The sequence below is a fragment of the Populus trichocarpa genome, chromosome 1 (genome assembly GCF_000002775.5).
Source record: "Populus trichocarpa isolate Nisqually-1 chromosome 1, P.trichocarpa_v4.1, whole genome shotgun sequence".
NCBI classification, from domain to species: Eukaryota; Viridiplantae; Streptophyta; class Magnoliopsida; order Malpighiales; family Salicaceae; genus Populus; species Populus trichocarpa.
In genome coordinates this window covers 41,377,686-41,402,854 of record NC_037285.2, presented here as the reverse complement: position 1 = coordinate 41,402,854, position 25,169 = coordinate 41,377,686, and the positions used below count along the sequence as shown (strand labels likewise).

Below are 25,169 nucleotides of genomic sequence, written 5' to 3'. Positions count from 1 at the left end.
TCGCCACCTAGTAATTAATTGCGGGCTACTAGGAAACCGGATGTACTGGTCTTATCAGAGATTCGCGGGTAAGGGACTGGTTGTGGTTAGGGAAGGTATTAGCACCCCTAACGCACCCTACCTGAGGTAAGCTGCTTCGTGACTTTGATGTGTTAAAGAAGTTTTAATAATTGTCTTTTCATCGGATATTAGAAATACAACTTACGTATAAGTTAATAATTCTTGACCGTGATCCAATCAAAATATTAAATTCTTCTTTAATCTTTACAATTTTATCTTAAATAAAAATAAAACATCCATAAAACAAATACAAACACACCTATACACTTTCACTATATTTTCTTTCTCTTTTCCTTTCCTTTTCTTTTTTGTTTTTTACATACACAATTTTTACATGTAAAACAAATAACAAAAATTCAAAATAAATCAAATACAATAATATCTAAATATACACATCATCTGAAAGTTACAACAAAAAACACAGAGAAATCCTCGGGAACAGTGCTGCACAGCCTTGGTGTCGTCTGAACAGTAGTGGCGCGTTGCTCCACGCGCCTCCGCCACTAGAGGCGCGTGGGTTCACGCGCCGCCGCCGATGAAGACCGAAAACCAGTGGATCGGGAACGTCTTCTTCTTCCCTGTCTTCCTCCTCCGGCGGTGAAGGTCACCGACACCTGCAACAAGGGAAACAACGCACAACAGCAGTTGATTTTAGTTGTGTTTTTCTCTTTTGTTCCGCAGATCTGCATCTCTCTTCGCAGCTCAGTTTCTTTTCGTTTCCCCTTTGTTCCCTGTTTCAAACGGCCGGCAGTGTGGATGTGCTTCGGTCGACGGCTGTGCAGCTGCTGGTGTCCGGTTCGGTGGAGATGGAGGAGAACGAAGTGGTCTGATCGTCGGCTTTAATTGGCTTTGCTGCTGCAGCCTGTGGCCGCTGGAGCTGCTGCGAGAATGTGAGAGGTTGCTGGCGGTGTTGAGGCGGAGGAATGGACAGATCGGTGGGTGTCGGTGTGGTGGTCAGCTGCTGTGGGAAGGAAATGCTGGAGAAGGGCTGTTGCTGGTGGCCGGTTTGTGGACGGCGCTGATGTCGAAGGGGAGCGTGAAGGCTCTCTGGTTTGGGAAAACCGATGGGTCGGCTGAGAAAAGGAACTGAAAGGGGAAGGCGATGGAGAGGGAAAAGGGAGGTTGCTTTGTGAGGGCGAAGAGAGAACCGGGGGGTGGTACTGTCGGTGGATGTGGAGGTTCTGGTTCGGGTCTGTAGGGGATAGTCGGGGGAGGCCGGCGATGGGGCTGTTGGGGTCGGCTGTGAGAAGGACAAAATGTTTTTGGGGGCCGTGAGAGGAGAAGGGGAGCTCTGGTTTCCAAAGGATGAGCGGCCAAAGGGGGAGAAGGGCTGATTTCAAATGGCGGGGGGTCCTTGGCTCTCTGGTTCTGGGAGAGCAAAAGCCAAGGACCCTGGGGAACGGCGGCTGCTTGGGTGAGTAGGCAGAAAGAGTTAGGTTTTTAGGGTTTTTTGTGGTTTAGGGTTTTTTGTGGTTTTTTCTCTAATGTTTCAAAATTACCCCCCCTCCTTTTGTTTGAGTATTGGACCAGTATTTATAGGTAAAATGTTGCATGGATCTCAAAATTGGTCCCTCAACTTTTTTTTTTGTAAATTTGATTTTTCTTAATTTTTTTGTATTTTTTGAAAACGAGCAATATCAACGTTGACTCAATGATTTTAAAAATAACACGTTAAAAGTTGAACGCGTTCCAAATGTCTTTGAAAATTTAAATTCTTTTGAGACGATGCTAAAAACGCTAAAAACGATGCAAATGTATTAAAAAATGTATTTTTTGGATTTTCAATGTTTTTCGCTATTTTTGGATTTTTCTAAAAATTTATCAAAACATGGGTCAAAAATTGGGTAGCAACAGATGCCCCCTCTTTACAATGCTTACGAAGCAAAACTCCTCAATGTTTCGCATAGTAAGCTTTGTAAAGAAAAACTCTAAATGTTTCTTTCTTTTTTTTTCGTTAACTTGAGATCCCATCTGGCGATCTCCTTTTTCAAAACCAAAGAATGTGTGTAGCTCGGTCAACCTGAAATCCCATCTGGCGATTCCCTTTAACCAAAGCTACATGAGATCCCATCTGGCGACCTCATTCAACTTGAACTTAAAAAAATGTGTGGTAGCTCGGTCAACCTGAAATCCCATCTGGCGATTCCCTTTAACCAAAGCTACATGAGATTCCATCTGGCAACCTCATTCAATTGGATCTAAAAAATGTGTGGTAGCTCGGTCAACCTGAAATCTCATCTGGCGATTCCCTTTAACCAAAGCTACATGAGATCCCATCTGGCGACCTCATTAAACCAAAACTAAAAGATGTTACGTAACTCGGTTAACCTGAAATCCCATCTGGCGATTCCCTTTAACCAAAGCTACATGAGATCCCATCTAGCGACCTCATTAAACCAAAACAAAGAATGTGGAACAAATGGTCTCATTGTATGGGTGACGAACCCAAGAAAAATGATGGTCTCATTGTATGGGTGACGAACCCCAGAAAAATGATGGTCTCATTGTATGGGTGACGAACCCCAGAAAAATGGTGGTCTCATTGTATGGGTGACGAACCCCAGAAAAATGGTGGTCTCATTGTATGGGTGACGAACCCCAGAAAAATGATGGTCTCATTGTATGGGTGACGAACCCCAGAAAAATGATGGTCTCATTGTATGGGTGACTAACCCAAGAAAAAAATGATGGTCTCATTGTATGGGTGACGAACCCAAGAAAAAAATGATGGTCTCATTGTATGGGTGACGAACCCAAGAAAAAATGATGGAAAACGGTCTCATTATGATGGGTGACCTACCCAAACGGAAAGAATATGAAGTGCGGTCTCATTATAATGGGTGACCTACCCAGGTGGAAGATAGAAAAAATGTGAAGTGGTCGCGTTATAATGGGTGACCTACCCAGGTGGAGGATAGAAAAAATGTGAAATGGTCTCATTGTTATGGGTGACCTACCCAAGTGGAGGATAGAAAAAATATGAAGTGGTCTCATTGTAATGGGTGACCTACCCAGGTAAATAAAACATGGAGAATTGGTCGTGTTGTACTGGGTGACCTACCCAAAAAAAAAAAAATGTTGGTAAGGGCTCAAAGGCGCACTCAAAAGGAGGTAGATTTATAAAACGCACTACCTGATGAGGGCTCAACGGCACACTCGAAATGAGGTAGGGCTAGAAAACGCACTACCCGAGATGTGAAGGCTCAAAGGCGCACTCAAAAGGAAATGAGGGCTCAAAGGCGCACTCAAAATGAGGTAGGGTTAGAAAACGCGCTACCCCAAAAAGTGATGATGAAACACCGATATGACAATGTTGAAAACAATGCATTATGATCAATATGCATGTACACGTACCTGAGAAATATAGGTCCCCATTTCTTCATGGCGTCTTTCTTTTCTCAAAGGTTGAAGTGTTGGTAGTAAACTTCGATGACTTTTTCGCTCTTGCTTATTCGAGTCACATCTTGTGATCTTGACCTCTAGGAAAGATTTGATGTCATCATACTTCTTTGTCCTCTACCCTTGATCTCAAAAGTTGTCAATTTTGCCCGATATTCTTAGAAAGGGAATCATGGAGCCAGCCCTACCAGATATTTTTTATTGCTCCCCAGCTTGATCATGCCCCCAAGTGTTCAATTCGGGTTTGGGGATGAGGCTATGTGAAGGAAGGTTTGACAAAGAGTTGTTTTCATGCAGAATTTTTGGAATTCCAAAACTATTCCAGACACAGAAATCATTTTGACATTGATTCAAAGCAAACTCATTCTGAAGAAATTCAAGTGATTCCTATGGAGAAGTTTCCAGAAGTGATGAAAACTTTTTGTTTTGCTTTTGGTGAAAAATATGAAGTGACATTTGGTTGGTCAAAAAAAAAGTTTAAGATTTAATTTGAGAGTTACCGAGAACCGGTCTTCAAAGCATTCATTTTATTTGCATGAATAATGATTTTGTTTCGCATGAGAAAACACTGCCTACCGATCCAGATTGCTTGCCTTTGATCAAAAAGGGCTTGATTAGGCACGTAATGTAGGCTTGGGCTATTGGTTATGAAGAAAAAGGATATTTACAAGCTCAAAAGGTGTTTAAGGGATTTCAAGACTAAGGATCACTTGTGCTTGTTTGCTAACCTTTTGTCTTTGGAATGTCTTTCCAAAATGGTCTATTGTGCCCCCTAGTGTTGGGCTTGGACTCTTTTCTCTTTTTTGTTTTCTTCATTTGATTTTGAGCATCGTTGTATTAGGTTTTTTTGCTCAAAATTTTTGGATCCTTTGGATTTTTTTCTTCATGCCCCCAAGCTTTGGTTGGGCACTTTTGATGATTGAGAATTTTCTTTTATGCCCTCCAGTGTTGTTTGGGCGCTTTCCATCATTGCGGGTTTTTTCTGTCTCTTGCACTTGCCCCCAGTGTGGGGTGTGATCCTAGCCGAGGTTATTTATCTCCAGAAAAACATTAGGCTCAAAAGGGGACTATAAATGATAAATTTTAGCCTCGGGAACGGATTATCAAAGATGGCCTTTCTTCATTTCAAACTCATGCATTCAGGATCGGTAAGCCTTGCTTTCATGCAGTATGCAACGTGATTTCTCATTATTCATTCAAATAAAATTCAGCTTTTGGAGTCACTTCATAGTTTTTTTTTTTTTTTTTTTTTTTTTAAGGAACAAGAAAAGGCTCCATTGTGCACCGGTGGTGCAATTCCCCTTCGGTTAGCCTTCCCATAAAAACTTTTGCAGAAACGTTGGATTGCGTTGAGGCATATTGACCAATGTTTGCCTCCAATTTCTTCAGGCTGAGTCGTTGTTGGGTTTTGAACAAAGATGAACGGTCGGTTGGAATGAACTTTCCTAGAGTCATTTTTCAGTATTTGCTCGAGTAAGCTATAGGCGAGTCGAGCTGGTATTCAGAAACTCCAACTCTTCTTAAAAATAGACATTACGGCGAGCACACTCTTCATCTTCCGTGTTTTTTTTTTTTTTTTTGTTTTCTTCAAAATCGAGTGTTGTAGACTCGTAGGGGACCTATTTTTCATTCTGGTGCATGCATGAAAAATGTATGAACATGTAATCTATATGATGAACTCGCCCTTCGAGGGGTGACATATGGTCGTAACTCTTGTATGATGAAACAAGAATCTTGATTCTTGCCCAAACTTTACAATGAAAATTTTCTGAGTGACGGCCATTGGGTCACCTAAAAGTCTGGAGTTCAAGATGCTTCAAGAAGGGTTTGCCCTGATGCAAATAAAAAATAACACATACAACCTAAGGACAGGTTCTATTCATTATGTGAACAAAAGGTAGGTTTACTACTTGGTCTCTAAAAAGGGTCTCTTATCTGCCCAGTGACGTTCTTCGTAAAGACAGTATGGGAGCATTGCAAGGAATAGTTAAGGTACGTCTACCCACCATTACCAAGCAGGCACTCAGATATGAGTTCGGTTTTTCACGCATCTGAACCCTGACCAATAGTCATAGGGCAGATCGCTAATTCACCACCTAACTTAGAAGCTTGTGTGTGCTTTAAAAAATAAATACAGGTGATGCATGAAACAATTCTAAAAATACATGGATAAAACAAAAATAAAACAAGACAAAATGCAAAAACTTAAACACATCAAATACACAAAGCTTAGTCCAATATTGTCAGAAACAGTACCTTCCCCAGTGGAGTCGCCATTCTGTCGCACGTCAGAAAAAATCCGCGCGGCATCGGCTGGCGATTTTATCTTTTTGTTGATTTGATTGGTTCGTTGGAGTCGCCACCTAGTAATTAATTGCGGGCTACTAGGAAACCGGATGTACTGGTCTTATCAGAGATTCGCGGGTAAGGGACTGGTTGTGGTTAGGGAAGGTATTAGCACCCCTAACGCACCCTACCTGAGGTAAGCTGCTTCGTGACTTTGATGTGTTAAAGAAGTTTTAATAATTGTCTTTTCATCGGATATTAGAAATACAACTTACGTATAAGTTAATAATTCTTGACCGTGATCCAATCAAAATATTAAATTCTTCTTTAATCTTTACAATTTTATCTTAAATAAAAATAAAACATCCATAAAACAAATACAAAACACACCTATACACTTTCACTATATTTTCTTTCTCTTTTCCTTTCCTTTTCTTTTTTGTTTTTTACATACACAATTTTTACATGTAAAACAAATAACAAAAATTCAAAATAAATCAAATACAATAATATCTAAATATACACATCATCTGAAAGTTACAACAAAAAACACAGAGAAATCCTCGGGAACAGTGCTGCACAGCCTTGGTGTCGTCTGAACAGTAGTGGCGCGTTGCTCCACGCGCCTCCGCCACTAGAGGCGCGTGGGTTCACGCGCCGCCGCCGATGAAGACCGAAAACCAGTGGATCGGGAACGTCTTCTTCTTCCCTGTCTTCCTCCTCCGGCGGTGAAGGTCACCGACACCTGCAACAAGGGAAACAACGCACAACAGCAGTTGATTTTAGTTGTGTTTTTCTCTTTTGTTCCGCAGATCTGCATCTCTCTTCGCAGCTCAGTTTCTTTTCGTTTCCCCTTTGTTCCCTGTTTCAAACGGCCGGCAGTGTGGATGTGCTTCGGTCGACGGCTGTGCAGCTGCTGGTGTCCGGTTCGGTGGAGATGGAGGAGAACGAAGTGGTCTGATCGTCGGCTTTAATTGGCTTTGCTGCTGCAGCCTGTGGCCGCTGGAGCTGCTGCGAGAATGTGAGAGGTTGCTGGCGGTGTTGAGGCGGAGGAATGGACAGATCGGTGGGTGTCGGTGTGGTGGTCAGCTGCTGTGGGAAGGAAATGCTGGAGAAGGGCTGTTGCTGGTGGCCGGTTTGTGGACGGCGCTGATGTCGAAGGGGAGCGTGAAGGCTCTCTGGTTTGGGAAAACCGATGGGTCGGCTGAGAAAAGGAACTGAAAGGGGAAGGCGATGGAGAGGGAAAAGGGAGGTTGCTTTGTGAGGGCGAAGAGAGAACCGGGGGGTGGTACTGTCGGTGGATGTGGAGGTTCTGGTTCGGGTCTGTAGGGGATAGTCGGGGGAGGCCGGCGATGGGGCTGTTGGGGTCGGCTGTGAGAAGGACAAAATGTTTTTGGGGGCCGTGAGAGGAGAAGGGGAGCTCTGGTTTCCAAAGGATGAGCGGCCAAAGGGGGAGAAGGGCTGATTTCAAATGGCGGGGGGTCCTTGGCTCTCTGGTTCTGGGAGAGCAAAAGCCAAGGACCCCGGGGAACGGCGGCTGCTTGGGTGAGTAGGCAGAAAGAGTTAGGTTTTTAGGGTTTTTTGTGGTTTAGGGTTTTTTGTGGTTTTTTCTCTAATGTTTCAAAATTACCCCCCCTCCTTTTGTTTGAGTATTGGACTAGTATTTATAGGTAAAATGTTGCATGGATCTCAAAATTGGTCCCTCAACTTTTTTTTTTGTAAATTTGATTTTTCTTAATTTTTTTGTATTTTTTGAAAACGAGCAATATCAACGTTGACTCAATGAAGAAAATCAATGATTTTAAAAATAACACGTTAAAAGTTGAACGCGTTCCAAATGTCTTTGAAAATTTAAATTCTTTTGAGACGATGCTAAAAACGCTAAAAACGATGCAAATGTATTAAAAAATGTATTTTTTGGATTTTCAATGTTTTTCGCTATTTTTGGATTTTTCTAAAAATTTATCAAAACATGGGTCAAAAATTGGGTAGCAACACTTAAGTTTTGCTTATATTAATTTCTTGCTTATGCTTTTCATTTCCTTTCCTTGTTTATTTATGTTTCTTTCTTTCATTATGTGTTGCTAAGTTAATTATGTCAAGGTGAAAAGGGTACACTAATGGTGTAAGAATAAGTATAATATAAACTTAACATGGACCTTAATGTTGGATAATAACACGCTTTATATTTGTTATCTTGTTCACTTTTTAATACTTTGCTTGTTAAATGGTTAATCTAGATTTATGTTGTATAATACTTGATACAACAAATACTTGGCACTTTCATAGCCCATACTGTATGGTATAACCGACACCTGAGCTATGAAAGGAACTTGATTTGTTGTTAACATAAGTTATAATCATGAATGCCTGACAACATTTACAAGTATTAGCATTATTCGAATAAGATAACTAATGTAATCATGTTAACAATTTATAATCTGATTGGAACCTCCTTTGTGTGTGGTTTCCAATTGAATAAAAAGAGTTTATACTATACTTGTTTGAAATACCATTAGTGGATCCTCTAACCTTGACATTTGTTGTTATCATTGTTTAATCCTTACCTTAATCTTCCATCTCAAAGTCCTCATCAACTTCTTCCTCTTCTTCTTCACTATTATTATTATTGTTGTTATTGTTGTTGTTGTATTATTGTTATCTATAATTTATACAATTAACCTCCCTGTGGTTCGACCCCGGTCTTGCCGGGTTATTTATTACTTCGACACTCCTGCACTTGGGAGAAGACATCAATCTTTTGGTCGTGTCATTCCCTCTCCTCTCTCTCTTTCTCTCTTAGATTCTTTCTTATCCTTGTTTTCTTGTGTTCCCCTGTCTGTTTTTTTTCTTTTCTCTTTTTTTTTTCCTTCCTCTTCCCTTCTTGCGTCTGTCTTCCTTTTCAAAACTTCCCCCTCTCCTGTGTTCGATCCCTTCTCTGGCTTTTATAGCCAGAGAATGCATGCATTTTCTCTGATAATAAAGACACTCAGTATCGTTATTGCTGAAGTAATGGTAACGGTCGGCGATGGCAGGGGCGTCCGTTTTTCTCTGGCTTTATAGCCAAATAAATGCCATACATTTCAGTAACGTATTGCATCGTGACAGCTGAGGCTAATTGTTTCTTCTTCTTCCTGCTGAAATGGCTTTCCTAGTGTAATAAATAAGGTGATGAGCAGTGACGGTGCAGTTTTGAGATGTGAAATGACCATTTTCAGTTTGGTCACTCAAGTTCTGAAATTTTGTAATCAAGTCCATGAATAAATTGTAATTGACCCATGAACTTTAATTTCTTCCCAATAAAGCCTAAATTGACTTAAAAATATTTTTTCTTGCAATCAAACCATCCATAAATTCAATTAAACCTTCAATAAAATTTAATTGAGTTCATAATCATCTGATTTTGGGCTTTTGTTCCTCAAATTGAATTTTTCCTATCAACAAGGCTTTAATCAGTAAAACATATATTGTCAAATTTCAATTCTTGTATTTTTAAACCTCCACAACCAATTCTAGCCATTTTATAGGCGAATCAACATCCTTTTCTCGTTCATATTATTTTTATTATTATTTTTTTCGAATATTTTTTAATATATATTTTTTTGTATTTTCTCTTTTTTTTTTGTGGTAACCCAAAAATAGGTAACAACAGATGCCGCCTCCTTACAATACTTACAAAGTAAAGACTTTGCATAGTAAGTTTTGTAAAGATAAACAAAACTGAACTTCCAATCTTGATCTTCTCAAAACTTGGTTGATCTGAAATTCTGTCTTTACAATGATCCTTTCAATCAGGAACTAACGATCAAAACTATGTATAACTCGATTATCTTAAGAACTCGATCTTGGCACCCCTCTAAATTTTATCTTTTTTTTTTAATAGAATTTCCTAATGGTAGGGTTCCTCTCATTTTTCTTCTAATGCTAAGTTAATGTTGGGGGCTCGGTCAACCTAAGGTCCCATCTGGCAATCTCTTTTAACCAGAACCAATGTCTTTGTGTGTAGCTCGGTCAACCTGAAATCCCGTCTGGCGACTTTCTTTAACCAAAGCTAAAATTTGTGTTGCAGTTCGGTTAACCTGAGATCCCATCTAGTGATTCCCTTTAACTAGAACCAAAGTCCTATGTGGTTGGGCTAACCTGAGATCCTTTCTGGTGATCCCTTTTAACCAGAACCAAAATTCTGTGTGTGGTTGGGCTAACCTGAAATCCCATCTGGCGATCCTCTTTAACTAGAACCAAAGTTTGCGTGGTTGGGCTAACCTGAGATCTCATATGTCGATCCCCTTTAACCAGAACCAAACTCCTATGCGTGGTTGGGCTAACCTGAGATCCCATCTGATGATCCCCTTTAACCAGAACCAAACTCCTATGTGTGGTTGGGCTAACCTGAGATCTCATCTGTCAATCCCCTTTAACCAGAACCAAACTCCTATGCGTGCTTGAGCTAACCTGAGATCCCATATGGCAATCCCCTTTAACCAGAACCAAAGTCTGTGTGTGGTTGGGCTAACCTGAGATCCCTTCTGGCGATCCCCTCTAACCAGAACCAATATCTTATGTATGGTTGGGCTAACCTGAGATCCTTTTCGGCGATCCTTTTTAACCATAACCAAAGTCTTTGCGTGGTTAGGCTAATCTGAGATCCCATATGGCAGTCCCCTTTAACCAGAACAAAAATCCTGTATGTGGTTGGGTTAACTTGCGATCCCATCTGACAATCCTCTTTAACCAGAATCAAAATCTTGTGTGTGGTTGGGCTAATTTGTGATCTCATCTGACAATCCCCTTTAACCAGAACCAAACTCTTGTGTGTGGTTGGGCTAATCCCATCTAGCGATCCCCTTTAACCAGAATCAAAGTTTGTGTGTTCTTCCTAATGGTAGGGTTTGAACTTTCTTCTTTTGTTTTGAGAATTTTCTAATGGTAAGGTTCTTCTCATTTTTCTTCTTGATAATAAGGATGATTAATTTTTTCACTTGATGATTTTTTGTTTTTACTTTTGTGATTTTGCAGGACTGACATGAGTCCTTCCTGATTGTAGGGTTGACATTTATCCTTCCTGATGACTGTAATTAACTGGATTTTTCTCGATTACAAGGTTTGAGAACTTGGTGCTTCCTGATTGCAGGGTTGACCTGATAATTCCCGATCGCAGGGTTTGAAAATTTGATGCTTCCTGATTGCAATTATTTTTTCAAATTGTGCTACCTTGTCATTTTTTCTGGCTGTGTGACGAAAAAAAAAAAACTCTTAGTTTGAAGGGAAAACATGATCAACCTGCGGGCTGGTTTGAGACCATAAAGTTTGTTCTGTTGCTGCCTCAAGTTGCCTTTCTTGATGCAAATCTCGCTAGGAGATTATCATATGAGACTATTTTTTTACCTTTTTATTTAGTTTCTTGGTTCTTTTAGTTTGTTTTTGTATTTTGTTCCCCTATTCTTTGTCAATCCTTTTGGGTTGTTTGTTGCTGCAATGTATTACTTTGTTTTATGTGTATTTATTATTATTTTTCTTCAAAATTAGGGTGTATTAGTATCTGGGAGTTGCATAAACTTTTTCTTTTGTTGCTGTTTCCCGATTGTTTATTGATTTCTCATCCTGTGTATCTTCAGAGCATTGAAACTGCTATTGGATTTTTCTGGTTGCCATCTTTGTTATTTTTTAAGGTAGATGCTATTATCTTCATGTTGTTATTTACAGTTCAAGTTCTGGAAGAGCATTTTGTGATTTCCTCTTTCGTTTTGATGTTGGTTGGAAGGAAAAGATATAGATGTTGTGAAATTGGTTATGTTTGGCAGCATGTTTCATTATGCACAGACATTGTTAGGATTGTCTTTGAAACTGTTGTCTATGACTAAGAATCTGTTCCTTTTATAATATAGGATGTAAATCTGTTCCTATTGCATCTCGAAATAGATTGTTAATCAGAATTTCAAGGACAATTTAATGGTGTGAAATGTGTATTTGAGACTTAGGCTTGGCAAATGGCAGTGAACTTAAGATTGGAAGTGAACTTAGGCTTGACAGATGTTTTGGCTGATATTACTTTCCATTTTGTTTTTTGTTTTTGCCTGACATTTAAGTTTCTATTAGTTTGATACTTTCTTTGAATTTTAGTACATTTAAGTCTATTATAAATTGTGGGTTTTTAACATGTTTTGATTATGTAATAATAGATGGAAACTCCTCAAATTCAAAATGATTCATCCACGGGCACTACACCAACATCAACCACTTCTCAAACTTCAAAAACTAATGCAGAATCAACCCATGTAGGATCCTCCACGGATACAAAAGGTAAACAACCTCAAGTCCTTACATCTAGGAAAAGAAATGCTGATGATAAAAAAAAAGTCACAAATTTGGGATCACTTTACAAAACTTGATGTTGATCCTAAAGCCCCTAGAGTTGAATGTAATTATTGTGGAAAACATTATGCATGTCATACTATTGTTAATGACACAAGTAATATGTGGAGTCATTTAAAAGTGTGCAAGAAGTTTCCTTTTGTGGTTGATAAGAAACAAAAGGTTTTGGTATTAGAACCTAAGATAGAGAAGGGTGAATTGGGAGAACAAAATGTGGGAAGTCTTAAGGCAATAGGTTATAATTATGATGAATGTAGACAAGCACTAGCAGAGATGGTTATAATTGATGAGTTGCCTTTTAATTTTATGGAGGGTCGGGGATATAAATTGTTTGCTAGGACTATGCAACCTAGATTTGACATTCCTTCTTGTTTCACAATTATGAGAGATTGTTTGAAACTTTATGTTGAAAAGAAGGAATAGATTGAAGACAGCTCTTAGAGGTCAACGATTGTGCTTAACAACAGATACATGGACATCAATACAAAATATTAACTATATGTGTTTAACAGTTCATTGGATTGATAATGATTGGAATTTGCATAAAAGAGTTCTTAATTTTTGTCAAGTTTCCAATCATATGGGTGAGACAATTTGCCAAGTTATTGAGAATTGTTTGTTGGAGTGGGGGATTGATAAACTGTTGACTATTACATTAGACAATGCAAGCTCTAATAATATGATCATTTCATATTTAAAGAATGTGATAAAAGATTGGCCAACTAATAAATTGTCAAATGAGCACTTGCATGTTAGATGTTGTGCACACATTGTAAACCTCATTGTATGTAATGGCTTGAAAGATATTAATGTTTTAGTTGTTAAGATTTGAAATGCAATTAGGTTTATGAGATCTTCACCGTCGAGGCATCTTGCATTTAAGAAGTGTGCTGAAAAGTTGCACATAGAGTGTAAGAAATCATTGTGTTTAGATGTTGTAACTCGATGGAATTCAACTTATCTTATGCTAGAAGCTGCTAAAAAGTTTGAAAAGGTGTTTGTAAGGTTAGGTGAAAAAGAACCTAGGTATATGAGTTACTTTTTGAAGGTTGATTCAAAGGGGAATAAAAAAAACATAGGGCCACCTGGTTTGGAGGATTGAGAAAATGCAAGAACTTTGGTTAAGTTCTTAAAGATCTTTTATATGGTTACATTGAGATTTTCTGGCTCATTGCATGTCATATCAAATTCTTTCTTCAATTAATTGATTTACATGCATACAAACTTGTTGCAATTGTGTAAAAATAAAGATAGTATTTTAAGTGGAATAGCGATGAATATGATGTTAAAGTTTGAGAAATATTGGGGTTGTGAAGTAAATCAAAATTTTTTGTTATATGTAGCTAATGTCTTAGATCCATGTTTGAAGTTGAAATATGTGAAATTTTATTTTGGTGATTTGTATGATTATAACAAAGCACAATTGCTAACAAATAAGGTGAAAGATACTTTGGTGAGTTTGTATGAGTTTTATTTGAAAATTGATGAAGTGGTGGATAATAAACAGGATGTTAATGCTATCGATGATGTGGAGGTAGATGTTAACACTTTGGCTCGATTCAAAAGACATTTGCAAGAGGTGGATAGTGTGGAAAATAAAAATGAGGTTGAGAGGTATTTGATTGATGGTTGTGAGGATCCTAATGATGATAAGTTAGATATTTTGGGTTGGTGGAAAAGTAATGCTTCGAAATATAAGACACTTTCAAAGGTTGCACAACATGTTCTGGTTATTCCTATATCCACAGTGGCTTTTGAATCAACATTTAGCACAGGTGGTCGTGTACTTGATCAATTTCAAAGTTCTCTATCTCTAGCAACTGTTCAAGCACTCCTTTGTTGTCAAAATTGGTTGCATCATGGATCAATTCCAACTGATATTAGAAGCTTGATAAATGATCTTGAAACCTACGAAAACCTTGAGTCGGGTAATTTTTTTTTAGAAACTTGCACCTTTTATTTTGTAAGTTATTAATTAAATTGTTTGCAATTATCTAACATGTCTAATTTTTTATTTTGTAGAATTTGGTGGAAAGTTACATTTAGTAACAGATGATAATTAGTTCAAAAGTTACTTTGATGGTAAAATACTACTTTTTATTTTTACATATTCTAATTTATTTTATCATGTTATAATTTTAGATCTTGATTTGTAGGTTTTGAAGTCAATGGTATTACGGAATCAAAGTGCAATGTTCTTGTCATCTTTGTCGTGGGGCGGCGCGATGTCGTCTGGCGACAGCAGAGGCTCCCGGCGTGCCTCCTGATGAGGGTTGTTGTGTGTTGGGAAGAGTTTATGGATTTAATCATAAAATTATGATTAAGGTTCAGAAGTCGCCACCTAGTATTATGGTCACTAGGAACCTATGGTCTGCGAGAGTCTGAGTAAGGGAATGGTTGTGTAAGGGGAAGACACATAACCCCCAGTGCACCCTACCTAAGGCAAACTGCATTATTGTTTGATTGTTTTTTCTAAGTTGGGTTTCTATTCATTGGTCTTTTCTAAGGCTCAAGACATATCTCTCTTTATGAGAAAATCTCTACCTTATCGGGTTAAATCCTAACCGTTCTAAAGTCTGAATTTTAGCATCGCATTTTTACACCTTGTATCTTTAATACTTGAGGGTGTACTTTATCATGTAATTTTACACCTCACAAATATTAAAGTCTACATCTGGATCCTAAAAAAAGATTGGAAAAAGATTTTTGACATGTTGGCCAAATCCTAATGGATAATCATAAACTGGTTACAATATCTATTTTTGGATTTTTAAAAAAGCAATTTTTGTTTTTTATGAAAAATATGCTTGAATCAATTTTAGGATTTGGCCGTATGCAACAGAATATTTTTTTTCTTTTTGAAAATGCTTTGAATTTTTTTTTGAAATATTTCGGAGAAAATCGGGTATTTTAATACCGGATTTGTATTTTATGATGTAAATATACAACCCGATATTATGCATAATTGGTAGAAAAATATGCGAAAAAAATCACAAATTTTTTTAAAATGATTTTTGAAAATTTTTTTGGATTTTTTTAGATGGGGGTCGGGCTAGACCCAGCCACTTGGGCTGGGCCATAACTGGCCCGGCCCAGACCAGGGGCTAATTAATTAGCTTGCTGCATGCAGAAATGAATTTTGCATGCAGCAGCCACGACGAGGAAGAAAGAGGCAAAGCAGGGAGGAGGAAGTTGCCTGGCGTTGGGGTCTTGATCGTGATAAGGTGGTTCGGTCAGTGGCTCAGGGGGCGTCTGCTGAGGTGATGGTGGCCGGAGTCGGCTGTGGGAGGAAGAAGAAAAAGTTGCAGAGGAGAGAGAAAGGCTAGAAGGAGAAGAGAGAGAAGGTCATGGTGGCTGCTCTACCACTGGTGAGGAGCTGGGTTGATGGAAATGATGGTGGTAAAGCTGGTTGTGGAGGTGGAGGTCGGTGCTGATGTTGCTGCTGCCGGTGTTGGAGAAGGAAGAAAACGAAAATGGTGATGCTGATGAGCTGCTGCCGCAGTGGAGGAAAAGGGAGAAGAAATCAGTCGAGAGGGAGAAGTGTGGTGGAGAGGATGGTTGTCAAGCCGGTGGTGGCAGCGTTAGTGGATGAAGGCACGGCTGAGAAGGAGAAAGGAGAAAGAGTACTTGTTGCAGAAAAGAAAAGGAGAAAAACAGAAGGGTGTGGCTGGTTTTTTTGTCAACTTTGGACTCAATTTTCTCCTCCTCCAGGCCATCAAACCCGCCTCTATTTATAGACGGTCGAAGAGGGTAATTTTTTCTACACAGGGGAAAAACTTTCAGCCCTTGATTCAGTTGGGAAGGATCCCAACCGTTGGCTCAAAATAGGCATGGTGCACTGTCAAATCTGCAGAAAAAGCTGCCTGAGTTGGCATATTTAGGCCAACGTAGGCCCCGATTAATTGTCATTCAGACTGAACTATTGATATGGAACTGTAGAGGAACTGCAGAGGATCATTTTCGTGCAAGTTTGGTTAAATTCAGTGGATGTTAGGTGCATTAAATGCACCTGTAAAGGAGGTGACTGGACCGGTTTTTCCGGAAAAATAAAGAAGAAGATGAACAATACCAAAGTTCTGATTTTCGCCAAAGTTCATTTCAGTCCTCATTCTTTAAATTTGATTTAATTGCACTTATAATTGACCCTAAAACTTCAATTTTCTTACGATTTTGCCCCTGATTTTGCCAATTGAACCCCCATAGTTGGCCTCCTGTTGCAAAATAGTCATTGGCTGTGAATTTTGTCAATTTAACCTCTAATTGACCCAAAAACTTCAATTTGCTTGCAATTTGACCCCTAATTTCAATCAATTAACTTGGTAAAAATTACATTTGGTCTCTTAAAATTTCAATCTTCTCAATTAAGCCTAAATTAGGCTCCCAAACTTAAATTTTCACCAATTAAGCCCAAAATAAAATTAATTTGACCCATTTAAAGTATAATTAAGTCCTTGCACTTAATTAAATCCTTCAATTGGACCAAAATTAATTTTTAAACATAATTAAAATTTAATTTGGCTCATGATTAAATCAAATTAACCTATTAAAAATTTAATTATGTCATTGGACTTAATTTTTATACAAATTCGTCGAATAATTATTTAATTTGACCTTGAATTTGTATTTTTTCTCCATTCTTGGGCGCAATGGGGTACAATTAGGGCTTGAATTTCCTCTAAAATTGCAGCTTGATTTTTCCCTATTTTTGTAGTCCTCCTTGATCTGCTTTCTCCATATTATCAGCCTTTATTTTATTTTATTTTTATTTTTATTTTGAAAAAAAATGAATTGTGGGGAATAACCTAGAATTGGGTTATGACAATCTTGAAGTGCTTTTTGATTGGGATGATGTGCACAATGAAGATTTATATTTTTTGCATGAAGTGTTTTATTTTTTATGGCAATGTTATTTGTTTTTTTCTTTTTAAGCCCTTTTGAAGTCAATGCTTTGTAATTTAAATTTTAATTTGGTGTGTGTGTTATTTAAACTTTAATGCAGGAGGAGTCCAAAACATAAATATTAGAAACACAATATTAGCACTAATAATTTAATATAAATAAATATTTAGTGACAAATAATATTAAATATATTATAGAATTTTGTAACAAAATTAGATAATATTTACATTAATTACAAGTCCCCGTTAGAAAGCCCATCAAAACCCATTAGAAAGCCCCGAAAAGCCTAAAAAGCAATAATACAGGTTTTCCGGTTTTTTTTGTTAAAAAACCAAACCGAACTGAAACTAGTCGGTTTGAACCGGTTCTGATTCGGTTCCGGTTTGAATTTTTTAGTTTTTCAAATTTTGATTTTAGTTAGTTTTTTAGATAAAAACTGAACTGAACCGAAAATACTCACCCGTAATACCATGTATTTTAACCAAATCAACTATTACACAGATTTTTTTTTTTTTTTTAAACACGTATTTTAACATTGTTTTTGTAAGTTAAAAAAAATCAATCTTTGCCCGTGGTGAATCACAGAAAACCTATGGTTCCCTAAAAGAAAAGCATAAAGGTGTTTGTCTTTATGTCGCTGTCAGTCTTTCAAACATCCATTATTTGGATGCCATATTAAATTATATGCAACTTTCATAAAATGCTAAAAATAAGTGACCGAACTTCTACAACAAGAAAATGACCGGACTGTGCTTCCTTCCCAATTTTTTTTCCCTCTCGACTAATTACGTTGGCTTATGTATTAGTTTTCTTTTGAACTAGTTAATATAACATTAAGCTAAATATCTTGGCTAATTTTCAAGCATAATTGATTCGACCAAAAATTATACAAGACTTGTAAAAAAAAAACACCAAAAGGCCAAAACTCTCTTTATATATATATATATATATATATATATATATATATATTATTAATAGATAGCACTAAACAAATTATTTTTGAAGAGCACAAAACTTGTCGGACCAATATAGTTGTGAAAACAAAAGCTGGTTATTTGACCTTCTAGCTAGGTGGCCAGCAGTCTTGATTATAATTGTCAACCTTCCTTTAGGGTTTGGAGATTAATCAAAGATGGTTTAGATAAGTAAAAATCTATAGATAAAATCAAAGACAAAACTAGATGAGTATAGGTTCATAAATGAGACCAAAAGCGATGTAGATGAGTTGAGATACATAGGTGGGATCAAAGACGGTCTAAGTAAATATATAACGCTTCATAAATGGGATCAAAAGCAATTTAAATGAGTAAAAAATCATAAACGAATTTAAAGACCAAGTAACCTTGCAATATGAGTGCTTGCTCGAAGACAATTTCCTCTTAATTTTATTTTATCTATTAAATTGGCTCAAGTTTAAAGATTAATTTTTCATAATTGTTGAAATTAATTTAATTATGGAGTGTAAAGATATTATAGATTGATTTAATAATATCAGATCAAGATTTCAACCATGACACCTCATCTCCTCCAATTCTAATTTTTTTTTTTATCTGTATCTATTGATTTTTTATTTTTCATTGTCTGCTTTTTATTTTAGTTTTATTTTATTTTCTTCTTTTTATTTTTCTTGCCTCTTGCTTTTGGTTACTTTCTAATTAGCCCCTTTAATATATAAATTTTTTTTTTTAAAAAAAAAACCTCTTGCGAGATTAGGTAGGGCTTTTTAGAAATATTATTTTTATAATTATAACTTTTTTCTAAATTAAAAAAGAGACAATAAAACAAACAAAAAAAAACGAAGTAAACTATGCCGCAAGATACCTTGAAGTACCCACCAATTGTAATACAGTTTGCCTAGTCTTTACATGGTTTGGTCCTTTAGTTTCTTCAAGTCTCCAATTAAGTTCTTGCGACTGAAAATCTTGCAATTCTACCCTATCTAATAATTAATTGAAGGGTGTTTATTTTGGGTGTAAATAAATATATTTTGTTTTTCTATTTTTGATGTATTTTTACTTGATAGAGGTGCAACTGGTGCATTAAAGAGATTTTGTATCAAATAGAAATTTGATTGGAAGAGAACACAGAGAAACGTCCACGGCATACGCATCCTATTTGCTTACATTGTGAGTTCTTTGAGGACATTAGTATACATAGTATCTCTATTATCCTCCGATGTTAATTTTGAATTTTAACATGAATTTTCCTAAAAAGCAGAGCATCCAATTCTCAAAAACTTAATTAGCAAATAGATTAAGATTTTGAATAGCTCTCAAGAACTAGGCAGGTTGGCACTCAATTCCTCAAGCCCACCAATTATTTCAGTCTATATCATTTTTTAGTGCTTCATTGTTTTCATCACTATTAGATAGACAAATTATCGTTGGTACTACTGTTATTACTTTTCCCCTCCTTTTCTTGTCTACAAGAGCGAAAGCTTTTGTTGATATCTAGTGATATTCTATAGAAATTACCACATGGATCAATGGACGATGGACTAGGAATGGAAGCAAAGGAATATGAATAAAGAACAGAGAGCAACGGGGAGGGGGATGTTGTATGTGAAGTGAAGACAGAAGTGGATGATGAGCGGTAACGCTGAGGTACAACAACATTTAGTTGCATAGACGTCGAACTTCTTCAGTTTGAATGCGATCATTTTGAATCCAACCATTACATCTTTTGTTGTATGTGAAGTGAAGACAGAAGTGGACGATGGACTAGGAATGCGGTCAAACTATGCATGCGAAATGTGATCGTTTTGAATCCAACCTTAATTTTTCAAGTTTTTCAACTATGAAGCTGCGTTCGAGGAAGGCATCTATGAATCAAATTTGATGGCTAACGACTTCTTTTTTTCAAATTGAAGTGATGGTGAACAATCCAAATTGCATAGGTGGTCCAATTCCAGCTTTTGAAGAATAGATCCAATTTACTGCAATATTGAGGTCATTATTCGCTTGTTATAAGCTTTAACGCAAGCATTTTGTTTCACTTTTTGGGTAGAGCCTTTTCAGTAATTATATGTGTCAATATACCACGAATTGTATCGGTGGTAACTATATATGCTAAGCATAATGCACATGACTACTGTTTTATATTTTTTTTTCAATTTAAATCCAATTTGATTGATGATGGTAGGTAATCAACAACATGCCTTGTCCAGTGTTTCAATTATAGGGCAACTGTATTGTGGATGTATTCATTTTGGAGCAAGGATCTTGAAACTCTTCTTTTGCAATAAAATGATAATTATTTTCTAAGAGGTATTTAGAAGTATAATAATAATTATTTTTAAAAGTTTTTTTCATTCGAAAATGTATTAAAATAATTTTTTTTATTTTTTAAAAATTATTTTTGATATCAGAATACCGTTTAATAAGAGTGACTATTAATAAATTCTTTTGAGTTTATTTATTGAACTATAAAAATCTTTTTAAAACAACTTTTATATTAATAGAAATTAAATCTTTTTTATATTTAAATTTCTCTTGGTACCATCTTAAAAATATACTCTCCGCGTAGATTTGGTGCATTCATCGGAATCATCTTAAAAGATCTTAAAAGAGCACTCTCTACATACATTCAAAGTAATTTAATAAATTTTACCTTAAAATTTTAACTCTCAAAAATTTATTTTTTGAGAGAATGAACAAACATTATTAATTAACCATCAAAAGAACCTTGGCTTACTTCCTCTCATTTATATAAGAAAAAATAAAGGTTAGATAGATTTGGTTTAGACGTGCATCTACAGGAAAAACATGTTAATAATAGTAAAATCATCCTCTGGGCGTAGCGCGAAGCACACGTAAACTAATCTATGCATTGTATTCAGCAAAGAACTGGTCACATATCCTGACATGTATCTAGTTGCTTCCAATAATAATAATAATAATAAAAAGGCGGAAGCTAATGCATGAACACCGCAAAGCCACGCCTACTCTCCTACACCAAGTATTTCCTTTTTTCTGCCTGCCTACTTTCTTCCTTCCCTCCTTTTTAGTTTCTCTCTGTCTCTCGCATTGCTTCTAGTGGACATGGCAGGGAAGCTAATGCATGCCTTGCAGTATGATAGCTATGGTGGAGGCGCCGCAGGTTTAAAGGTACTATTCTAGAACAGAAGGTTGCATATTTGTTAGTGTAATTATATGTCACTTTTCTGTGATGGCCGCCAGTACTTAGCTGGTTCTGTATTACTTATTTTTAGGTTATGGAAATGAAGGTTAGATTTTTGTTTCTGGATTAAATGCTGTAATAATAATAATAACAACACTGAATTACAGTTTATTACCTGCGAGGTTTGGTCAGATTCTTTGTTGCCGGATGAAAGGGCATTGATGTATGAACTACGGGTTACTATTACATAACTAGTTTCTCTTGCTTCTTGCAGCATGTTGAGGTTCCAGTGCCTAGTGCCAAGAAAGACGAGGTTTTGCTCAAGTTAGAAGCAACTAGTCTAAACCCATATGATTTTAGAATACAGAAGGGCGTGGTGCGCCCTTTTCTGCCTAGAAGTTTCCCTTACATCCCCGGTAATTCATCACTTCTTGGCGTGGATATATTTTGTGTGTATAGGATCTATTCTGCTAATTATTTTACACTTTCCAGTTTCTAACCCCAAGCAAGTTATTCTTGATAATGTTAGTTGATTGCATGATTATCTTCTTTTGGGTGCTTAAGCATAATTTTTTTTTGGATTTTAAGTGTGTGACTGTTGCATCTAACTGATTTTTAAAATGGGATTTATTGTTCCTTTGTTTGCCATTCAGAATGAGAGAACTTGGAAATACAATAATCTTTTATGTTATCTGACAATGTGAATACAATAATCCATGCTCAACAGTTTCAAATATTTGCCTGTGATATCAAAGTTTTGGGAATTTTTGCTCTACTTGGGTATTGTTTGGCAGATGGTTTCCTTTCCATAGTTACACAATCTTCCAGTTCTGATGACCTGTGGGTGATTTAGTTGGTCTGGTTCGGGCAATCTAAAAGCTTAAGTAGAGGGGTTCCTTGTTAAGATTACAGGGTAGTTGCAGTCACTGCTCTAGGACTTGCACCATTCTATCTGTTCAGTGGCTCACACCATAACTTTGAAAGCGAGTACAGACGGAGAAGCAACTGATTTAAACTATATTCCCAGCACCCTTCGCAAAGATAGCTCGTGATCCATGTGCTTAGCATTCTTTGAATCTCATGCTGATAAATTAATTTCATAGTTTTAGCAATATTCTGTGTTTGCCAAGCATGCATTCACACACACACACCGCACTTGCTTTTTGGCTGACGAAATGTTTATCGCAACATCGCAACAGGCCTTGATATAGCAGGAGAGGTTGTGGCGGTTGGACCAGGAGTTGAAGATTTCAAAACTGGTGACAAAGTTGTAGCTGTGCTTAGCGGCTCTGTAAGTGCTCATTCATTATTTTGGTGTTTTTTTTTTCCTTGTCTTCGTAGTTTTTCAAATGATTTACGTTGGTGAGGCATTACCTTTAGTTTATCCTTTTCGGTTTAATGGCTATGTACACAATTGAAGTCAACCTTCCTCTCACATAAGCCTATACCTTAATGAAATTGATATCATTGTAACTGCTCTTTTTGGCTAAAGCAAATAGGTCAAAGCCTTCGATGTTTATGAAGTTTGATTTTTACTAGTTTGTAATATTGTCAACTTGAGGTGCATTATGGAAATTATTTTGCTTAAATGCCTTGCTCCTTGATCTAGCTTGTATAGCATTACGTGTTACGTAAGAGTATGGACATGGGACTTGGCACATGCTGTTAACCTGGTTGCACAAATATGAAGAGTGCATTTTAGCATCTGGCAATCATATGTGTATGAAGGAGTTTTACCATTGGTCTCTGAATTTTATTTCATTCTGCTTCTTTGATTAATTGTTTTATGTAATCCTAATATCAGAGTGGAGGTGGACTAGCTGAATTCGCAGTGGCTAAGAAGAGCTTGTCAGTTGCAAGGCCACCTGAAGTTTCAGCAGCTGAAGCTGCAGGCTTGCCTATTGCAGGGCTCGCAGCTTACGAGGCTCTCACTCAATGTGCTGGGGTCAAGCTTGATGGAAGTGGCATCCAGAAAAATATTCTGATCACTGCTGCCTCAGGTGGCGTGGGTCACTATGCAGTTCAGCTAGCAAAGCTCGGAAACACTTATGTAACTGCCACTTGTGGGGCTCGTAACATTGAATTTGTCAAGGACTTGGGGGCTGATGAGGTTCTGGATTACAAAACCCCAGAAGGAGCAGCTTTGAAGAGCCCATCTGGTAAGAAATATGATGCTGTGATCCACTGCGCACTAGGAATTCCTTGGAGTACTTTTGAGCCAAATCTGAGTGAAAACGGGAAGGTTATACATCTCTCTCCTGGCCCCAGTGCCATGATTACTTTTGCTGTGAAGAAACTTACTTTCTCCAAGAAGCAGCTGATGCCGCTGATTATTACTCCCAAGGGTGAGAACCTGAAATGTCTTGTTAATCTGGTAAAGGAAGGGAAGCTTAAAACAGTGATCGACTCAAAGCATCCATTAAGCAAGGCTGAAGATGCTTGGGCTAAGGGTATCGATGGTCATGCCACTGGGAAGATAATTGTGGAGCCATGAATGAAAATAAAGTTTTTGAATTGTTAAAATATTTGTATTAATATTATGAGTTCTTGCGTTGACCATGTAGATCCGATGGTACGTACACACAGCTGAAGAGACATTTTACGATGTGTGATCCTGCAAAACAATTTCCTTTTTTTTTACTTAATGTATCCATAAATGATAGGGTTTGGGTTTGGGTTTGGGTTTGGGTTTTATCACTATATATTGTTTATGTTAATTTGTTCCTCAATGTCAAATGCCTTTTTTTTTCAAGTGATATTATTTATTTAATTACCTGAGACCCTTCCTTATGGGCCAATTGTAGGTGCCACTCCAACGAGTTAAAATGAAAACATAAAATTTTTCTTACTCGGCCAAGGAAATTGAAATTTATATTCCTGCCTGAATCACGCAATGGATATATTAGTATAAACCTATGCAGGTATGGGTGAGTGAGAACTAGTCACAATACACTTTGGTCCCTTGAGTTTTTTATTTTTATGTATTTTCTTTCTATAATTTTAGTTGTTTACATTTCAGTTTTAAAACTTTACTTTTATCATGTGTTAGGCTATGCATGTTGAGAGATAAGAGAAAAGATTGTAAAAAAAGAATAAGAGATAGAAAAAATTCAGTCAGCCATAAAAATACTAATTTTAGTGTTAATAAGTTTATTTTAAAGAGGAGGAGTTAAATTTAAGTGTTTTTATCTTTTAAACATGTTAAAAAAATCATCTGTAAAGATTTTTTACTTTGTTCGTTTTTTGCTTTTAGAGTGATTAAAAAGTGTTTTGGGGTTTAAAATGAGTTTATTAAGATTTCTATAATATTTTTGAAGTATTTATAAATAAAAACAAGTTAAAAATAAGATATGAGAGTATAAACTCTGCTTTTTCAATCACCGGAAATTATTTGAAACTGTATCAGATAATGATATACAGTCTTTTCTACTTTTCTATTGGCATATGACCGGAAGGGTTGCTGATTTGGGGGCTGACCATACTTCAGGTTTGGATGGTCTTTCCAACCGGGGTTGTAATGGTTTGAATATGGTTCATACTTCCTCGGTTGACTACCAAACCCTCCTATTGCATTCACCTGAGGGGATGCATCTTGTTAAAGTTGTGGGCACATATTAGTAGCATGTTCTGGAACTGCACAAATGCCGCACACTCTAGATTGCCTAACTTGTCCCAGCGCTACTTGTCTAATAAGAGAAGTTAATTCTGAAAGTTGTGTCTTAATATTAGAATGCATCACCTCATTTACCTTTCTAGGAGTGTGGTCTGCTCTAATTCCAAACTGTTGTGAGTTTGCTGTCATTTTTTAGATCAAATCTCTTGCTTCCATATGAGTCTTTTCTACAAGTGCACCACCACTTGAGGCATCTATCATGCTTCGGTCCATAGGCAACAATCCTTCATAAAAATATTGTAACAATAATTGGTCAGAAATTTGGTGATGTGGGCAACTTGCGCACAACTGATCAAAACGTTCCCAGTATTCATATAATGTTTTCTCAATGTTTTGGCAAATTCCACTAATTTCTTTATGA

General features: G+C 36.9%; 1 protein-coding gene and 1 long non-coding RNA gene across 2 annotated transcripts; one reads left to right on the top strand and one right to left on the bottom strand.

The window, feature by feature from the left end:
- Window positions 1-229: 229 nt before the first annotated feature.
- Window positions 230-7,379, bottom strand: LOC127905318 (uncharacterized). The gene is made up of 2 exons (XR_008059225.1): window positions 6,381-7,379; window positions 230-563 (listed from the first exon to the last, which is right to left on the bottom strand). It is a non-coding gene; the product is annotated as an uncharacterized LOC127905318 (long non-coding RNA).
- A 13,504-nt stretch (window positions 7,380-20,883) lies between these two features.
- On the top strand, window positions 20,884-23,887 carry LOC18095489 (chloroplast envelope quinone oxidoreductase homolog). The gene is made up of 4 exons (XM_006370088.3): window positions 20,884-21,122; window positions 21,410-21,551; window positions 22,335-22,426; window positions 22,940-23,887. The coding sequence occupies exons 1-4, from the start codon at window positions 21,057-21,059 to the stop codon at window positions 23,627-23,629; spliced, it is 990 nt and encodes a 329-aa protein (XP_006370150.1). The 5' UTR covers window positions 20,884-21,056; the 3' UTR covers window positions 23,630-23,887.
- The last annotated feature ends 1,282 nt before the right edge of the window (window positions 23,888-25,169 follow it).

Bases quoted from the DNA above. Each gene is read 5' to 3' on its own strand.
- LOC18095489 (XM_006370088.3), top strand. From the start codon at position 21,057: ATGGCAGGGAAGCTAATGCATGCCTTGCAGTATGATAGCTATGGTGGA. The intron at 21,123-21,409 runs GTACTATTCTAG...TGCTTCTTGCAG, and splicing joins GAGGCGCCGCAGGTTTAAAG to CATGTTGAGGTTCCAGTGCC. The intron at 21,552-22,334 runs GTAATTCATCAC...ACATCGCAACAG, and splicing joins AAGTTTCCCTTACATCCCCG to GCCTTGATATAGCAGGAGAG.